Genomic DNA, 18107 nt, shown 5'->3' on the forward strand with positions numbered 1-18107 from the left:
CGAGGGGCTGGCCTGCTGTGCACTCACCCTCACTGTCACCCAGAGCGTGGTCATCGCAAGCCGGATGCAGGAAAGTTGTAGCAGGAAGGGGAAATGAAATCATGGCATGCATGCTAGCACGTGGAGTGATGATTGCACTGGCGTCCCCACAGTTTATGGTCACGGCCTTTGCTATCATCCCCATGGTAGATCAGCGACCAAAGTGCTACATGTTCATCTAGTGGCCCGGGGGTGAAAATTTCTGACTGCACCTTCACTACTTCGATTGTCTGTTGTTGACAGGTGGGTGCAATTTTTCACTCGGACATTCGGTTATGTAGGCACTATTCGTCTTCTCTAAACTCATGCGTGTATGTGTATCACAGAAGGGAAAGCTGGGCTAGTTGTAGATCGTTCATGATGAAAATCATGATGGAAAAGGTTGACCGTATTTCCTGCGCATGCACAGTCCAACACCGGGCTCCGTTTGTGCGCTGTGAAACAGGAGTTGTGTACAAGATCCCTTTTCTCTGTGGTCTGGTGTACATAGGGCAGACTGGGCGTTGTTTGAATATTCGCCTTCAAGAGCACAACAATGGCAGTGCCTCAGGGGTGAGGGAACACCTTTAAGAATGCAATAATTGCGGGCCTATTTTTGTGGCAACAGTGGTTCTATTCTGTCACCCTGAACAAAGAATCAGGGAGGTGATGGAAGCTTTCCACATTGCCTCGCACGGTAATTGCGTGAGTAAGCCGTCAGTATCGCTTACGAAAAAGGAAAAAGGTTATCTGCGTAGGTTTTGAGTTTGTTCAGTCATAACATGGAATCTTAACTGTTTTTATCGGTGCCTACCTGTGATATCTTTTTTTATTTAAGTGTCTGTTGCCTTCCCGTTAAACTAGTTGTGAAAAAGGCGCTTGTCCTGTGGTTTCTTCGCTGTCTTTTGTTTGTTCGCGCCCACAAATTTTCATTATGTATATCACATTTTTTGTGGCTAGAAAACAAAAAAGTCTGCGACGTAGATATCTTATATGTTAAAAAATTACGGGACGCTTAATTATAATTATGTGATTACAATGCGTAAGCATTAGTTCTTGCTTTTCGTCGCTTCTCTTCTGGTTCTTATTTCTTCATGTTTTCTTCTCTGCTTTGGCATACACTTCTCGGCTCATTAATGGTCCTTTGGTCAACTTTGCTGAGAAGCTTAGCTGTGCTCCTTACTTTTCGTAGTCTTTTTTGTCTTCTCGCAGTCTTGTGTTGTATACCAACTATACTCACAAGCATTCAGAGGCAAACACGCGTATGGCACTACAAGGAGAGAAAACTCATTCATTCAGGTGGCTGCATTCTTGCTGGCATCGCGGGATGCAACGAATGTATATGCTGCTCACAGCTCGGCCGCTTGCTGCTCTGCCGGCTGCCACGATCACCGTGTGATAAGCAATGCGTGTTTCTCATGTGAGTATTGTCTTATATGACTACATGAAGCGCTCTTGATGCTTAGTTAGAGTTGCTGCTTATTGTCATCGAACTGTTGAACTACGCCTACGTCTTCATTATTAACATAATGCTTAGTCGTTCTCTTTTTTTTCTGGGTCATTCTTCGTTAACGCTGTATTTGCTGAGCCATTCTTGATCATTACTGCTCAATAGAGAGGGAATTTTCTCCTCTCCACTTTGCCAATTGCCAACCATAGCACGTGGCAGGTGGCTCCTTCGTGTACCAACGGTGGCAGGTGCCGTCAGGTGGAAAGTGTAAATATGCGGATGACCGGTTGAAGATTAGTAGGAACCATTTAATCCGGCGTTGGTTACTATGGCTCTGGCATCGCTTTTCTAACGCTTACATACTTAATGAAACCCAATGAGAATGAAGATGCATAACGTTCACCTCATGTTTTTTCTTATAGTTGTCGAGAGCTTTAAGGAACTAAGCTACGCGCTAAAAATACAGATATTCCTTTATTTAATTATTTACATATACTCCAGCCTCTGCCGAGGCTACTGCAGGAGTGCAGTAGAATACAAAGAAGCAACACTGCAAATAAGAACACCAAAAATGAAGAAAGCAATCATACAAGATTAGGAACAAGCTTGTAAGAACTCTTCTAACGATAATGAACGGATGTTGCCTGCTAAGGAATTCAATACTTCAATGGTATGGGTGAAAAAGCTGTAATTAAAGAAGTTAGTGCAGTGAGGGCATAAAATGGCGAAAGGTTTAGGGCGTGGTGGATCCTTGCAGATAGAGGCTTTGAAAATGTCAAATAATTATCTAGCGAATAAAAGCGAGGTGAATTGAATAAAGAGTACATGAATTTGAGGCATTCAAGACGCCATGCCTGATTTCTGTGAGGCATAGTACTCTGCTGCTTTAAAACCGGACACGGTTCACGCAGCCGTTTCTTGGGTCTGCTAGAGATAGGCTGCCGGTATTCATTGCTGTTATAGACGGTTGCAACCTTCCTGCACTTCCCGCCACCCATTTACGAAAGCACTACGATTGCCTAAGAGGCCGACTGACACGGACGGATCTTACTGTTGGCCTGCTTAGCAGTATATGTCGCCTAATGAAGCAAACTGAGAGTGAATAATAGCAGTCGAGGACGTGTACAGCCGTCCACACACCTGTCTAGAGAGTTCAGACGGCGGCGCACACGGGGGTAAACTTGTAGCATTTACGAGCGACCTAGGCCTCTAAACCCGACCTTATCACGCATGTTCACTCCCGTGGATCGCGTTTAACTCCTCATGTCTTTAAAATCTATAGAGGGCCTCCCAGGCCGCGGAGCCTTGTCGTAAGTCTGTAGCAGAGCGCGCAGTTCGAGCGTTCTAGACAAGTGTCTGCACGACTGTACATGAATGCACTAAGAGAGAATGTTAATTTTGATATCGCTCTGCTTGGTCTCGGTCATGTTTAGGTTTTGCGAAAGCGTCCGGTTTTAGTGAACAAAAAAATACAGCTTCCGCATCGTCGAGTCAATTACGCCAGGAACCTCAACCATTAAGTCGCCATTTCGCCAGGCGTTGTCCGTAGGTTATATATGTGTATCTGGAAACACAAAGCACATTGATCTTTCCGTCGGTGCTTACGATTCGCTGACACGATAGAATTTTTTGTGCGGCGATCGAGCATTCCTGCTGCATTTCCACGAATGTTTTGTTTCTACTTTTCATAATGTTCAGTCATTAGCTTTCCTTTTCTTTTTTTTATCGTTGCAGCTGCGCTATTGAGGCACGTAAGGCGCGTAAAAAAAGATATGTATCTTTTTTTATTCAATTTATGGTGCATTAGCCGATGTCAATGCACTAGGGCTGAGCTGTATTCGAAGAGTCAATGTCATGCTGTTAGTGATCGAAATGAATGCATCACTCATATTGAAGGTATATGATGTTTGCTTTGTGATTGTTTAGGCTTTGCTACTAGGCTTAGAAAATTTTACTGCGAAAGCAGTACCAGTCTTACAATGCGAACACGCCGGCGTCTGTCTGTAGCATTTTAGTGGGAAGCCTCCACTATCCACGTACTTACACCACTGACCAACCATGTCCGCACCACATTCCCCTAGCAAGGGGCTGCCGCCCCACCCTCCGCTATCCTCGATCCACCATCCTATATCACTCCCCCCCCCCCCCCCCCCCCCCTTCCCCTCGTTCACCTTCCAGGGGCGCTATCCGCCGCTCATCTTCCTAAAACGATCCTCTAGAAGTGGCACCCACTCACTACCCACCCCACCTTCCCTTTGCCCCTCTACACCTTCTGCCTCCACAAGGCCCCCACTGACTGGAAGTCTACGCAGCAGCGGAACGAATAAGCGAGAGCGCAATCAACTAGAGAGATGCAGTGGACAAGCGAGCTACCCTCCAGAAGACCCACCCACTACCCATCTCCCCAAACCACCCAATAGGTAAGGGGCTGCCCACTCACCTACACCACCCCTCTCGACCCACCGTCACCCTTTAGAAAAATTGTTTCTCGCGCGCGTGACGCCTCGGCTTAGAGCAGACCCATTCATTACAGTGAAACCATCAAAACAATCATTGAGGGTAATTCCAACTGCTTTCACAGAGTGGTCGCATCAGATGCCGGATCCTTCCGTAGTTTTAGGGCGAAATCACTGATTAACGCGGCTCTAACTAAATCTTATGTGAACCCGCGGAGTAACTCGGGTAAGCTCGGGTTAATTCGAAGGGCGTCGCACAGGCTCCAGCCAATCGGATGAAGCTCGGATAAGTTCGGAGGAGCGTTGCGCCAGCTGTAGCCATTGGGAGGTTCCTCGTGGATAAACCTAGCATAGCAACAGCCCTTGCAGAAATAAAATAAATATTGCCGAGATTGGGTTTCGTACTAGCGGCGGAGCGAACAGGTCAGCTTCCCTTGGCTACTGCACGGCAGCACTATGCTATCGCTGCAGCCAATCACGCATTGTGTTGTACTGCACATCACTCTCGTGCTGTGCATTGTACATCGTCGTCTCATCAGCTTTCATCTGCGGCACGAACAGATCAGATAAGCTTAACCACGATCAGAGCTTAACCTGAGTCTAATAACCTTGGCAGACGTTAATGACTCCTCAAAGCAAAACCATGAGCCAATCAGTCTAAACACATGATTTCGTACGTCTACTCGATTTAACTATGTTAGCAACCTACCAATTTTTTTTAGTACTTATTGTATGGACAGAAAACGCCATTTGGAATTAAAATTTCGAAGGCATGTGGACGAAGGCCCTAGCGTATTCTTTTCTGAGGGTTGTTCTCGAGTTCTGTCGCCCTTTGAGGGGTGAATTTGTTTCGCAAAAAATTAAGCGCGTCTGAGTCATGTAGAAACAGACAAAAAGAGAGTTCCCCAGGTGAGACTCGAACTCACAACCCTGGCATAGCTCACGAGCACTGTTGCATAAGTACCATGCGCTAACCAATTGCGCCACTGGGGAAGGACACCGCAAGTCTCCACACGTCGGAATATATCTTACATCCCGGCTGGAAGATAAACGGTGCGCGTAACTCGGGAAATAATCTCTACTTAGGGCTCAGGACTGAACGTATTGTTGTGCCGAACAACGGACATGAGTATCGGTCGGTAGAAGATAACAATTCTCCAAAATCGCTTCTTATCAGCCATAGCCTTGAGGGAGTGGCGTCACTGAGGCAACGGCGATGGTATGATGTCAGGAGCGAAAAAGGAATGTAATTTCATTAGAATCCTTGGACTAACCAGGTACTTCTTTTGTGCGCAAAGAGAGGAAAGGTGATATGCTTTCTTGAAAGTAAAGTGCAGTAACCGTTCTATACATACACCCTTGCTCAGTGAAGCAGAGGAGGGCAGTGGAAGATATACTCTGTGACAACTTTTTCTAGCAATTGGACCGAAGCAACGGTGAAACGCACCCTTTCTGACTACGAAACGGAATATAGTCATTGTTCTTGCTGTTATTAGGTAGTTTCTTTTTAAACATGGTATCTCGTTAATATTTGTTATTTAAGCCATAGTTCTGACAAAAAGGGAAACATTCAGCGCTGAAAGCCAAGGAAGAAGGCTATCTTGATTATAACAAATTTTTTACGTCACACGCAATGCTCCCAATCCAGAAGGTTGTGGCTACACACGTCTAGATACAATAAGCTTCCACAGATGGCGCCAACTGCACACGCGAATGAATTAAAGCACCGTGGAGGGCGCAACACGGCATGCGGCCAGATAGGCCGTTGCGCGGCCGAGCTATTTGACGGAACTACACAGTAACGGATGTTGCACTCCTCAAGTCTTCCGTTCATTGCCAAGTAGAACTGTCGCTAAATAAAGAAAAAAGGAGCCAGGATTTTAACTCGGTTGAACCGATTAAAGTGCGAAAGCACGGGCCCTATTAGTGTAGGAAAAAGACAGTGGGCCATGCGCAGCGCACGAGTGGGTTAAAATGCTCTCGCGCAGGGGCCTGCGAAGATTATCTGTTTGCTCCGCCGCGGGTTCGACTCCCAGTCGTGGATTTTTTTCTGTTCCTTTGTCACATGCACCAACTGGCCCAACAAGCTACGCTTTTTCAATCTTGTTAAATATTTCGGTTAAACCAAACATTCTAGCGTAGCGCAGTTGTCTTTTTAAACGGCGCTTTCACAAAGATCTTTTCTGTTTATCTTGCTGCCATCGCAGGCCGTACCGAAAAATTTGTGTCGAGTTTCACCTTTACACTCCAAGTAATTTTTTTCTTTAAACGTGTACCTTTCGTGGCCAATTTCCTTATCTGTAAACACAACGAAGTTTGGTTCTCATTGGATTGGATGCATTGGAGCATTCGTAAGCCTTATGGAGGTGGAGGGAACAAACTTAGCTGGCTCTTCTTTGGCGCCCCGCCCAATCACAACAGGAGGTGCAGCAACGACTCAACTGTACTGGTACCCTGGCGTATTCTTGAGCACAAACAGAGACCAATCTGAAGTAACCTAAATTAATTGCGCATCCTTGCGTTTGAAATCTGAGTGTTTTCTTAACTTTTAGCAGGCACGTCGGAACGATTTCATCGTTGCAATGTCTCTTAAAGTGGTTACCTACCTCTAGAGGATACCTTAAAAATAAAACTGATTGAATCCATTCCGTTTTGATCAGACTTTGTAAACCGTTTATTAACTTTATGAGTAAGAGCTCTACCACTGACAATACCTAAGCGGAGTATGAAAAGAAAACGCAGGTTTATTTGCCACAGTTAATACTTCACACGAGCGGCTGTTTCTGGATAATCAACGAAAGATGGAGAGGCTATATCATCTACTCCATTTTTACTCAATGAGAAAAAAGGCAAATTCAAGCTTGGAGTGCTTTTAGCTAACTACAAGGCGTCCCGGACCAGTTCTTAGCTCGAAGGTGGTGGGATGAAGCGGATAAAAGGGCTTTATGGATCCTCTTGTGAAATCAACTTTTACATCCTTTAGCACACATTGTTTCTCTTGAGATGAGCTGCCACCAGCTTGCCAAACTGACCAAATGGGAAAGACAAATGGGGCCCAACAGTTACTGAATATATGACTATAAGTGTTGCCTATCTCCCTCAACGCGTTTGCTTGGAGTGAATAAAAAAAAATCTTAGCTCAGTTTCAAAAGAGCTTCATGTTCATTCTTGGCTGCTCATGCGAAAGCTGGTGATTTTCTAATTGGAGTCCGCTTTAACGGGCCCCAAGTTAAATGCACTGCATGGAAATGCAAAGACGAAGTCAAAACAGAGAAAAAAATATGGTCAGAATTTCACTGAAGTCTGCCTGACCTAGCCGTAGAAAAAAAAGGAAGTGTGTACGGCTCTATATAAATATTTAATGTGGAATGAAGAACTTTAGTTTGGGCTAGAGGGTTCATGATTCAACAGGAAAATGGCGCAAAAGACGTGGACAAAAGAGACAAACACCTGGCTGGTCCTGTCGTGTTTGTCTCTTTTGTCCACGTTTTTTGCGCCGTTTTCTTTTTGAGAGGAAAGAAGATTTGTCCTCGTCTAGGAAGGAGCTAGGAATCCCCGGAGATGTTGTTCTTCAACTAATTATGCAAAGCAACACGGTTAGCTTTTGGCAGAGTGAGGACGCGCTCATGAGAAACTCGAAATATTAACGCTCTCAAAATATTGTAGACATTTGACATAGAGTGAAAATATTCTCAAGTTATCAATCAGAAACCATTACATTTCGAGGAAGTGGCCTCTAGCCTTGAAGCACCCGCTTGATTTCAGTCGCACGGAAATACAGAAAAATTATAAATTTGCTTCCAGCGTATATTTCAGTGTGAGCTTGCGATTACAAGTGTGCACACAATAGCTTTCATTTATGCCGTATCCATTCGTTTTCAACAGTTGCAGCAGCTTAAAATGAATGCTTGTGTCGACCTGAGAATTACTATCCCTCCTCCAGCAATATACATACAAAAAGAATGTTCTGCTTTTCTGGCAATTCATTACTGTTGTACGGTTGACTTGCACAGGTTTTTTACGTAGTGGCGGGTGTGCGGAAATAATGGCCTTAGACAAGCGACCCGCGTCGCTCTTCGCTGTGTGAATTGAATTCAAAATAACACGCTTTTTAATTAAAAACAATTAAAATTGGGCATATATTTGAATAGGACCACATAGGATGGAGAATGCATTGCAGCTCTTGGGTAATTAGCTGTTTACCATCTACCCAATAGTAACGTGCCTTAATGAGAGTGTCCTTGTATCGCCGAGAGTATTCCTCACCACCCATCTTGGGGATGGCCTCAAACAGTTCCTTTGCTTCACCCAGCAGCCTGTGGTGTACGTCCTCCCTTTTCCAGCGGCGCATAAAGACCTCCTTCTTCAAAAACAGCATACGGACACAGGTATCATGATTTGGCATTGTTACAACAGCGCTAAAGACGACGGACGAAAATTCACAACAGTTACGCTGGTGCCTGCCTTATCACACAAGCGGCAGAGACGGTGGTGAAGAGACGCCCACTTTAATCGTTTCATTTCCGCTTTCCAGGTTTCAGCATTCGCACCCCGCTGCCCTGGCTTCAAGACAACGCAAAGCGTGACGTCACAGACTTTTTGCGTCATCGGACTTCTGCTGGCCGAGCTGTAAACTAGTCACACCACGAGCGGTAGCGAAGGTGGTGAAGAGACGCCCACCTTATTTGTTGCGTTTTCGCTGGGCAGGTTGGCAAAACAAAATCCTTTCTGCTTAGCGTTTTTGTCTTTTACCACTGCCGCTTATGCCCTGTTGCTCGCTTGTTAATATGTTTTTTGCCATGCTCTTGGTTCTGGTGTTGCGCGAAAGTTTTGCCTATTTTTATATGTGTATGCCTGAGAAGATACACCAATGACCATTGTGCCAAAGACACTACCTTCCTGCGACGAACGCCTACCAAGGGAAGAACATACCATCAAGTGTGCCGAATGTAAGTACGCCTACCATCTCCGAGATTGCTCCGGGATATCTGGGCCTACTTACAAGACCAAAGGTGACAAAGGTCGCAAGACGTGGCGATGGCCAGAGTGTCGTAAACCAATAGCCTAACGCTCTGAAAAATCCAGTATGAAATCTGACCTTGCTAGCTGCTTAGCCGGTATATCTCAAAGGCTTCTCGTTCTCGCTGGCTTGCCCCTTCAAGTGGATGGAGTGACAGTCAGTTGAATTAATGTAAAAAAAAAATACGGTGACATACTCGAGCAACATAAAACATGGATGAAGAAATCTGTGGTTTTGAAGAAACGTGTCCGTGCACTTAGACCAGTTTCGACACTGATGAGATTCAGTCTATGCAAATGACAATGCATGACCGTGAATAGCGTAGTAGAAATCTGAATATTGAGGCGCACGGCACACCAGTGACAATGAAAACCCGATGAAAAAAATAAACGATGTAGCAAAATTCGTGAACCTGTCAGAGTTAACATTCAAAGACGCGGACGTTGGGCACAGACTATAGGAATAGTACCCGGAATCATTAACGCTTTTCAAGGCAATCAACTCGTGACATGTGGTTTCAAAAGCGGACAGCTTTAAGGGATGCTCAGTCGACTGTTTCACTCGCCCGGAACATGCTCCGCCAAAGCCGCGAGCTGCTGGTCTATGCAAAGGGCAGCTGACAATTACAGCTTTGCCTGGCATCGAAACGGAAAAGTATTCGTCAGGAAGAATTTGATCCCGCTATTGTCATTCATTGTTTTGCTGACGTGGACAAACTGAAGCAAATTATATGCGTTAAGCAATGGACCTCTTTTTTCAATGTCATTTTTTTTTTCACTGATCCACTTGATCTTTCTAAACTCAAAAGTTTTATTAAGCGCGATAACCCGCAATGCTGTACTTGAATTCATTTCAACCTCCGGTCTGGTCGAAATAAGCGAGAGGAACTTGTCTGTTTTTTTTTTTTCGGTGTAGTGGAAACACGTTACAATGTTATGTTTTTGGAAACTTCGTTTGCCTTTGAAGATGATGTTATGTGATATCGACGTACTAGACCTTCTACATGAACCCTCCTGTGAGACGGGGAGGAGTTATTTCTGTGTTGGCTTCTAATTTTATCTAATCGGAAGTGCTTTCCGAATTTTTTGCACCATATTATGAAGTTCACTATTAACTACTGGCGGGCACTATTGAACCAGCTGTACTGTCATGACAATCTCACCCTGTCCGCTATTTCTTCTACAGAATTGCGCCAAATATTCGTGTAATTGTTTTGTGGCTACTACCATTTTACAGACTCCTGTCACTTGCACTATTTTTACTTATTTCCTCCTCACCGTAGCCCTGCGCATAACTGTACAATTATGGCTTTTACGATCTCATGACATTTTTTTTTTCGTACCTTAAGTGTATTGTATGATGCGCGTACACCCTCCCACTTTTTTAACCTGAACGCGCGAGCGTCGACTGCCCGGCGCTGCGGCGCCGGAAGAAGGAGAGGAGAAAGCGAGCGAGGGCAACTGCACGCCCACAGTTCGTGCTGCTGGACTAAGGGTCGTCTGCTAGGCTATTCTGATTAGGGTGACGGAACCCCTTCCCATCATCGGCTGTTAAGCATCGGCGCCCCAAGACGCTGAGAGCCATTGTTTTTAACCGCTGCCTACAGCGCGGGTGATTCTGAAAAGAGCATACGTTTGGAGAAAGCCTAGCATGCCCAAGAAACCAGTTGCAATCGTTACATACAAAAAGCTGACTGAAGGGGTTGCTGGCTAGAGCCGCGTTAATTTCGCTAAAGCAAACGCTCTCGAGGCGCTACCGGCAAATGCAGCCAGGGCCTGGAGTCGTGCTTGGAACGCTACTCGTTTCCACCAGCCCGGAGCCACAAACACACAGCAGATAGAACACGAAACAAAATCGCAGAACTCTGCCACAAAACTTGCTTCCCGGGGGTTGCTTCGCACGCAGCCGAACAGCCAAGCAGACGACGCCAAGCGGCATGATCAGCGCGCATGCTCGTTCCCTCTCCCTGTTTCCGCTATGCTTCGCCTCGGCACCGCTGCACTGTGCAGTCGACGCTCGGCGTTCAGGTTAAATAAGTGGGAGGGTGTACATTCATGTTTCTCCATGCTGAGCATAGGTGTTTATCTTACTGTAATTCTTTTTACTTTTTTCTTGATGTAAAACTTCGACTACCGTCAATGCTGCTCCGTAAACAGGAAGCTAGGACCTCTCAAGCTTTTTGTACAGCTTTTTCCCTAGCTTTGCGCGCAACACCTTGATGCGGAAATAAACCTTTAAACCTACTCGAGCCAAAGCTGTTAGGTTCACCCTAGTTCGTTCACGGCGCCAGAGGAAGTTAAGGCCCGTACATAAGCCTCAGGGTGGAACCCAATGTCATTTTCAATCATTCATTTATCCTGCGCTGCCAAATGCCGTCAGAAAGGGGGCAGTCGCCCCGTCAAGCTGCTCTCTGAAGCAGCTTTTTCGTGGCTGCTCCTTTCCTTTGTAAAAGAGGAAAAATAAACTATTATCATTATTATTATTATTATTATTATTATTATTATTATTATTATTATTATTATTATTATTATTATTATTATTATTATTATTATTTTTACTAACGCAGTTGGCCAAAAGCCAGTGACGCTGAATGTGTGTCCGTATTTACCACTGAATTCATACCACTATAATGATGGAGAACGGGATTTTCTGTGAGTCATGTCCTGCGTTATGAAACTGGTGGTGCCGCCCAGTGTTTTTCTAGTGATTGACTCTATCCGACAAGCGCACTCTTTTTTTGGCATAAGAGTATGCAAGCGTGACTAGAAGAGACTATATTAATGTGAAAATTGGGTATAAGCTCCCTTGCGATCATGCAGTAGTGTGCGGTGACGCGAAACATGACTACGCTGCTAGCACCGCGCTAGCAAATCCTTGCGTCGCAGGACCTGGACGCGCAACTTCGCTGTGTGAACCGGGGTGCCAGTGCCATGGCCCTACGTGGCCTGGACACATGCGCGTAATGTGAGGGCTGTGCGGTGGCCCTGAGACCTTGTACGGTCCAAACTCACTTGCTCAATAAAGTTTTCCATCCATCCATCTGAGTGGTCTGTTCTACGAGCGAGAGTAATTGTGTCTCACTTTGAATCAGCGTAGGTGGCAGTGGGTTATCGCAAGATGTGGGTTATCGCAAGCTGGTCGATTGACAGTTAGTTGCACGCACCGTTTGCAAGACCGACTTCGGCGCAACGTGGTCTCTAAAACTCCGCCTAGTCTTCTCGGCAAACAACGCAGCTCATGAAAATGCTCAGCTTAGAGCAAAGAGCAGTTCTTCATTCGGAAAAACGAGAAATGAGCAATGCACTTTTGCATTCATGCAGTAAAAACATCAAATTTATGTTTCGTCCAGGGTGAGGCAGGAGAAAGCAAGAAACTTTTGAGAAACAGCTTCGTGTCTTCTGCCGAGGATGCCGCAAGTCTTTCCCCTGCTTGCTTGTGATGTTTAGACGCTTCGCTAGAACCTTTTGGCCCCCTTCGGCACCGTAGCTTGCCTCGTACGGGTAAGGCCAGTCTCAGACCAAGAACAATAGATTCTGCAAAGGCTGTCTATTGGTCCCCTGCAAAAGCGTCGAAAGGGAAGGCATATTTTACGTCTTGGCGCTGCTCTAGTTGATGTTGTAAAGAATATTATACCTCTTGTGCCAGTTGCGCCAGCAGACCGTACTCGGCAAAGAGCTGCAGGTGCTGCAGGTCGTCCTCCTGGATGTTCTGTGAGATGTTGGAGATCACCACCGAGCTAAGCATGATGCCCAAGGTGAAGATGGCGCTGTGAACTTGGTCCGTCGTCTCGCAGTCGAACGTCCCTTGGGTGTTCATCAGCGCCACTGCCAGCTCCTGGCCTTAGGGAGTCGTGACATGCGTACGCGTCGTTCAGATAGCGGCCTTCCTTGTTGAGTGCAAAGACAAGCCTCACCAGAAAAACTTCATTCCAGATAAGGATTCAGTTCGTGTGCCGGTCGCTTCCACCGCGCCATCCGAAACCTTGCAGAGGAACATCGGGATCACCCAGCCAGTCGACCCGGCTCATATTGCGCAAGTACCGAAGGAAGAAATTCAGCAGAAAAGACTTCCCCTTTTGGAAAGCCCCGACTGCTGATACCACCACGACAGGCTTGTCTTTCACGCGGTCGGTGAGCAGGATGTGTCCCAGGGTGGCCACGTCCAGCTTCAATCTCCGGCCATTCGTCTTCAGAACCTGCACCTGCTCGCCGGCGTCGTCTTCATTCGCCATCACTTGCCTGCGAATACCCCGCACATTCTCAAGCAGCTTGTGACGCAGCATCACATATTCACTTCTTTTGCAGCTCTAGATGCACGGCACGGAAGGCCTCGGAGTTAGTTGGCCCGCTACCGCGTTGTCAGGGCCGCCCGTCGGCATGCCTCATTCCACAACAAAAAGATAGACGATAGCTACAAGGAAAATGATAGGTGTAACGTTAAGAGATCGAAAGCGGGCGGAGTGGGTGAGAGAACAAAAACGGGTTAATGACATCTTAGTTGAAATCAAGAGGAAGAAGTGGGCTTGGACAGGGCATGTAATGCGAAGGCAAGATAGCCGCCGGTCCTTAACAGGAACGGAGTGGATTCCAAAAGAAAGCAAACGTAGCAGGGGACGGCAGAAAGTTAGGTGGGTGGATGAGATTAAGAAGTTTGCGGGGATACAGTGGCGGCAACTGACAAAGGACAAGGTTATTTGGAGAGACATGGGAGAGGCCTTTGCCCTGCAGTGGGTGTAGTCAGGCTGATGATGATGATGACATATCGACAAAGCTGCCGGCTCAGCCACCGTCACGCTTCGATGATCACCCTATCCTGGACTCCGCTCTCCGGCGAAAGCTTACATGGACAACCGTATTCGAACCGCAGGCACTAATGGCTGCTAGGCTTATCGAATATGTTCAACGATGCCACGTGGAGGTTCGGTATCCTCCGTGACCTAGCGGACCTAGGTATCCGCGGTAGGATGCTGGGCTGTTTGAGCGACTTCCTAAGCAACCGTACATTCAGAGTCCGCCTAGGTGCAACCTTCTCCAACACTTTTATTCAAGAAACTGGAGTACCCCAGGAGTGCATCCTCAGCAGGACCTTATTCATCATTAAAATGAACTCCATAGGAAAAGTAATCCCAAAATCCATAATGTACTCAGTTTACGTAGACGACCTCCAAATAGCATGCACGTCTTCCAGCATACCTACCTGTGAGCGACAGATACAAATAACAATAAATAAACTGGCTACCTGGGCAGATAGAAAGGGATTTAGATAAAAAGGGATTTAGATTTTCCCCTCAGAAAACAGTAGCGGTTCTGTTCTCTTTGAGACGAGGCCTACAGGCCGACCCCACACTATATCTAAACCAAACCCCATTACCTGTCAAACAAGAGCATAAATTTCTAGGGATAACTTTCGATTAAAAGCTCACTTTCTTGCCACATATAAACAGCTTAAAGAAAAAAGCCTCCCAGGCCCTCAATGTGCTAAAACTACTGTCAAGAAAACGCTGGGGGTTTGATAGGGCATGCCTATTACATATATATCGTTCTCTGGTTCGCTCTAGGTTAGACTATGGGTGCATAGTACCGTATTGTGCGTTTTTATTGTAAAGACTTTCAAAATTTTTCTTACCTCAACCGCTGGCTCGTTCGCGGTGAAACTGCACACAGCGCTTGCGTATTATGGTAACTTTTGTATCGTAGCAAGTTTTACAACGGTACTTACTTAGTTGAGCCGTGCATGATGCAAAAGCGCAATCGTGCGCGTCGAGATCGGCGTACCGAAGCCCAAAACACCGTTTTTTTTGCTGAAGGGCGGCAGTAGCGCCATCTGTCGTCTGCAGTGAAAAGCGTCACAAGGCGAGCGTTGCAAGCATGGTTGCAAGGAGCGTGGGGGCCTTTTCGTCTGCTTCAACTGAAGCGCTTCGAACATTTTCGGCCAACTGAGCGGAATAAATGCCAGAATCAGCTATTTTAACGAGGCTTTGCCATTAAAAGAACATTGTTTGACGTCTTTGTTTCGTCCAATGATTTTATTCAATTCAGCTTATATCGTCTGCTTTCGTGGCTCTCCTAAAGCGTTGGAGGACGACGTCGCGAAGTCCTGAGCTGTGTTCTCCTTGTTTAATTTCGTTGTGGAAGACAGATGGCGCTACTGCCGCCCTTCAGCAAAAACTCGGGTGTTTTGGGTTTCGGTACGCCGATCTCGACGCACACGATTGCGCTTTTGCATCATGCACAGCTCAAGTAAGTAAGTACCGTTGTAAAACTTGCTACGATACAAAAGTTACCAGAATACGCAAGCTCTGTGTGCAGTTTCACCGCAAAGGAGCCAGCGGTTGAGGTAAGAAAAATTTTGAAAGTCTTTACGATAAAAACGCACAATACGGTATATGGCTCAGCAAGACCGTCTGTTAGCTTATTCGGCTAAATAATATAAAAATGAAGAAATATTTATATATGTAGATAGAAAGACGGACTATAAATTGCACTTAAGAATATGCACGTTTAATATATACACAATGTACAAAGCCTACACACACTAAGAACAACGTTCCGCTCAACGAACCGCACGCGCACACGCTCGGACACACACTGCCGCACAAAACCCGTCTCGCTCGTTTCCCGCTCTTTTTGTGGGCCCCACGAAGGGGCGTCTGCTCTGTGTCAGAGTTGACACTCTCACAGTTACAAGCACACAAATGCGAACAGAAAACACGTAAACACACAGAAAAAAGACGAACAGGTGCGAGAGTCTCTCTTCCAAGAAACGCCGGGGTGTAGGAGCGGTCCAGCGTCCGAGCCTCGGCCGCCCCTCCGAAACGGGAACACTGCTTTTGGGCACAGCGCGCAACGCCGCAGCTGCCGCCCACCGACTCTCGCACGGGGGGGAAGGGGGGGGGTAAGACACGCACCACGTCGCTCGTAAAAAAAAAGAAAAGGGACGGACGGTCCTCGCAGAAACAAATAGAAAACACGTCAAAATGGCGCCCGCTAACACTCGGGCATCCTGACTTGTTTGACGCCCTCGTTAAACGGAAGCACACGCAAAAGAAGAAGAAGAAATTCAAAAGCTCTCAAACAAGCAAAGGGGGGTACAATTTTCATAAACTGCAATGCACGTATATGGACAGACATCACACTTTTTTGTTGACACGGTATAAAGCAACACTCATTTAGATGCACAAAAAGACGATGAATAAGGAGAAACACTGGTTAAATGCGACTGCCTGCCTCGTTCAGGCAGTTTTTTTTTTGTAGTTCCTTAGTTCGGCTGAAACCTTTCGGGAGGTCGTCGCGTTCTCTGCGGTCGAGCACTCAAGCAGGTCTCTCCTGCGTCATCGCACGCGTTATCTTCATCTTCCTCGTCCGAAGTACTGTCGTCGTCATCTCTGTTGCCGCTGTCTGTCATCGGCCATCCCTTCAGCTGCGACACGTGCGCAGTCGTCGCAAATTGTTTCTTGCCTCGTCTTGCCAAATCAGCAATTCGATAGGTGTCCGACGGCAGGACTTCAGTTATGAAAAGCGGTCCACGGTATCTCTCTTGTGTTTTCGTCGGTTTTCCTGTTTGCTGAGGCGCTCGTTTCATAAAAACCACCTCTCCCACTTCATAGAGCTTTGCGGGGAAGTGTCGGCGGTCGTAAGCTTGCTTGCTCTGCTGCTGCTCGTTCAAAATCCGAGCTCTAGCGTTAGCCCTAAGTTCGTTTGGGTCTTCACGCGGATCTGTGGTTGCGTTTAACTGTTGCAAGGCTGCAGCGTAGAAGTCTGGCCTGTAGCCATGCAGTAGCTCGAACGGCGTTTTGTTCGTGGATTTGTTTGCAGCATTGTTCATGAAGCTCTCTGCTTGCGTTATCCGTTCATCCCAGTCACGATGGTCAGCATCTCTAATCAATGTTGTGATGACTGGCAACACAGTGCGGTTAACCCTTTCCACTTGTCCGTTTGCCTGGGGATGGCGAGTGGAGTTCAGAACGTGTTTTATTGTCCTCTCGTTGCAAAACTTTTCAAACTCCTTTGATGTGAAGCAACTCCCACGGTCTGTTATCACCGTCGCCGGTAGTCCTCTCTCATATGTTAGTTCTTCGAAAGCGCGAAGAACATGTTTCACAGACGTGTCTCGTGTGGCGAATATCTTCACAAACTTGGTCAGGTTGTCGACGACAACCAACAAAAATTGATTTTTCCTCTTACTCCTCACGAAAGGCCCCAGATGGTCCATATGCAAGACCTCGAACGGCCGCCTTCCGGGCGGGATGGGGTGAAGAAGTCCTGGTCTCTTTCCTCCTGGCACCTTGTTGTAAATGCATTCAAAGCATTGAGCGATATGCCTTCGCACTTATCGGTGCATCCTAGGAACCAAAATTTTTCCTTGATTTTTGATCCGTTCTGTCAGTTGAAAAAAAAAATACCGACGATTACGTTACTTCCTAATGCGAAATTTGAGCGCAGCAAATAAGCTGTTTCACCTTTTCGATAGATTGAGGCAAAGAAATCGAGCAACACATGTATGCGCTATCACAGAATTTTTTTTTTTATTTTTCACACGTATTCCTTTAACAAAGACTCCACTAACAGTTCTTGACAGTCATGAAGGAAGCTTTGTGGTCGGAGAAATAGACTGATATATGTTCGACTTGGTACACCAATGCTTGATTCTCAAAGAGGAGATCTATACAAGTGCCTCGCGAGGTTGTCACAGCCGTGGGACGCGTTACGAGCGAGAGGAACGGGATGTTCTCCCGCATAAGTGTTAGGAAATTGCTGTTTGTCTTTATGTCAACATTAAAGTCCCCCACTACTAACATCGGTGTGGATCGATGGACGGTTAATGCGAGTTGCAGGAAGTGCACGACGTCTTTCGTGAGTGCGGTAGGGGCGAAGTAGGCAGCTACTACCAGCAAGCCGTTGGGCAACTTTGCGGCGCACAGTTCGCCAACTTCATGTGACGTGCCAAACATTTCGACTGGTATTGCAGAGAGACCTGTGCGCAAGTACATAGCGACTCCCGCCGCTCTGTTGTGGTCTCTGCGAGCACCACAGCAGTATAGGAAATCTATGATTTCGAGAGGCTCTTCGGGATCCATCCAGGTTTCAGCAAACCAAAGTACAGAGGAATGGCGCAGAATGTGATCGTGGTCTACGTCCTTGGCATGTGCGGCAAGGGAGCGTAC

General features: G+C 46.6%; 1 protein-coding gene and 1 non-coding gene across 3 annotated transcripts in view; one reads left to right on the plus strand and one right to left on the minus strand.

Annotated features, from left to right (window-relative positions):
- Positions 1–9691, plus strand: part of LOC149330964 (uncharacterized) — a 36363-nt gene extending 26672 nt beyond the window's left edge. For both annotated transcript variants that reach the window (XR_016285754.1, XM_089561695.1), the window contains 3 exons: positions 1318–1438; positions 3754–3888; positions 8459–9691. Coding sequence is in view for 1 of the 2 variants with exons in the window: in XM_089561695.1 (XP_089417821.1) it covers positions 1318–1438; positions 3754–3888; positions 8459–8510 (308 nt within the window). In the remaining variant the exon portion in view is untranslated. The remainder of the gene's footprint in view (positions 1–1317; positions 1439–3753; positions 3889–8458) is intronic.
- Positions 4826–4917, minus strand: TRNAI-UAU (transfer RNA isoleucine (anticodon UAU)). The gene is given in 2 exon segments: positions 4826–4861; positions 4880–4917. It is a non-coding gene; the product is annotated as a tRNA-Ile (tRNA).
- Positions 9692–18107: the final 8416 nt, after the last annotated feature.

Source organism: Amblyomma mixtum, chromosome 9 (assembly GCF_055824585.1).
Source record: "Amblyomma mixtum isolate Tamu chromosome 9, ASM5582458v1, whole genome shotgun sequence".
Classification (NCBI taxonomy): Eukaryota; Metazoa; Arthropoda; class Arachnida; order Ixodida; family Ixodidae; genus Amblyomma; species Amblyomma mixtum.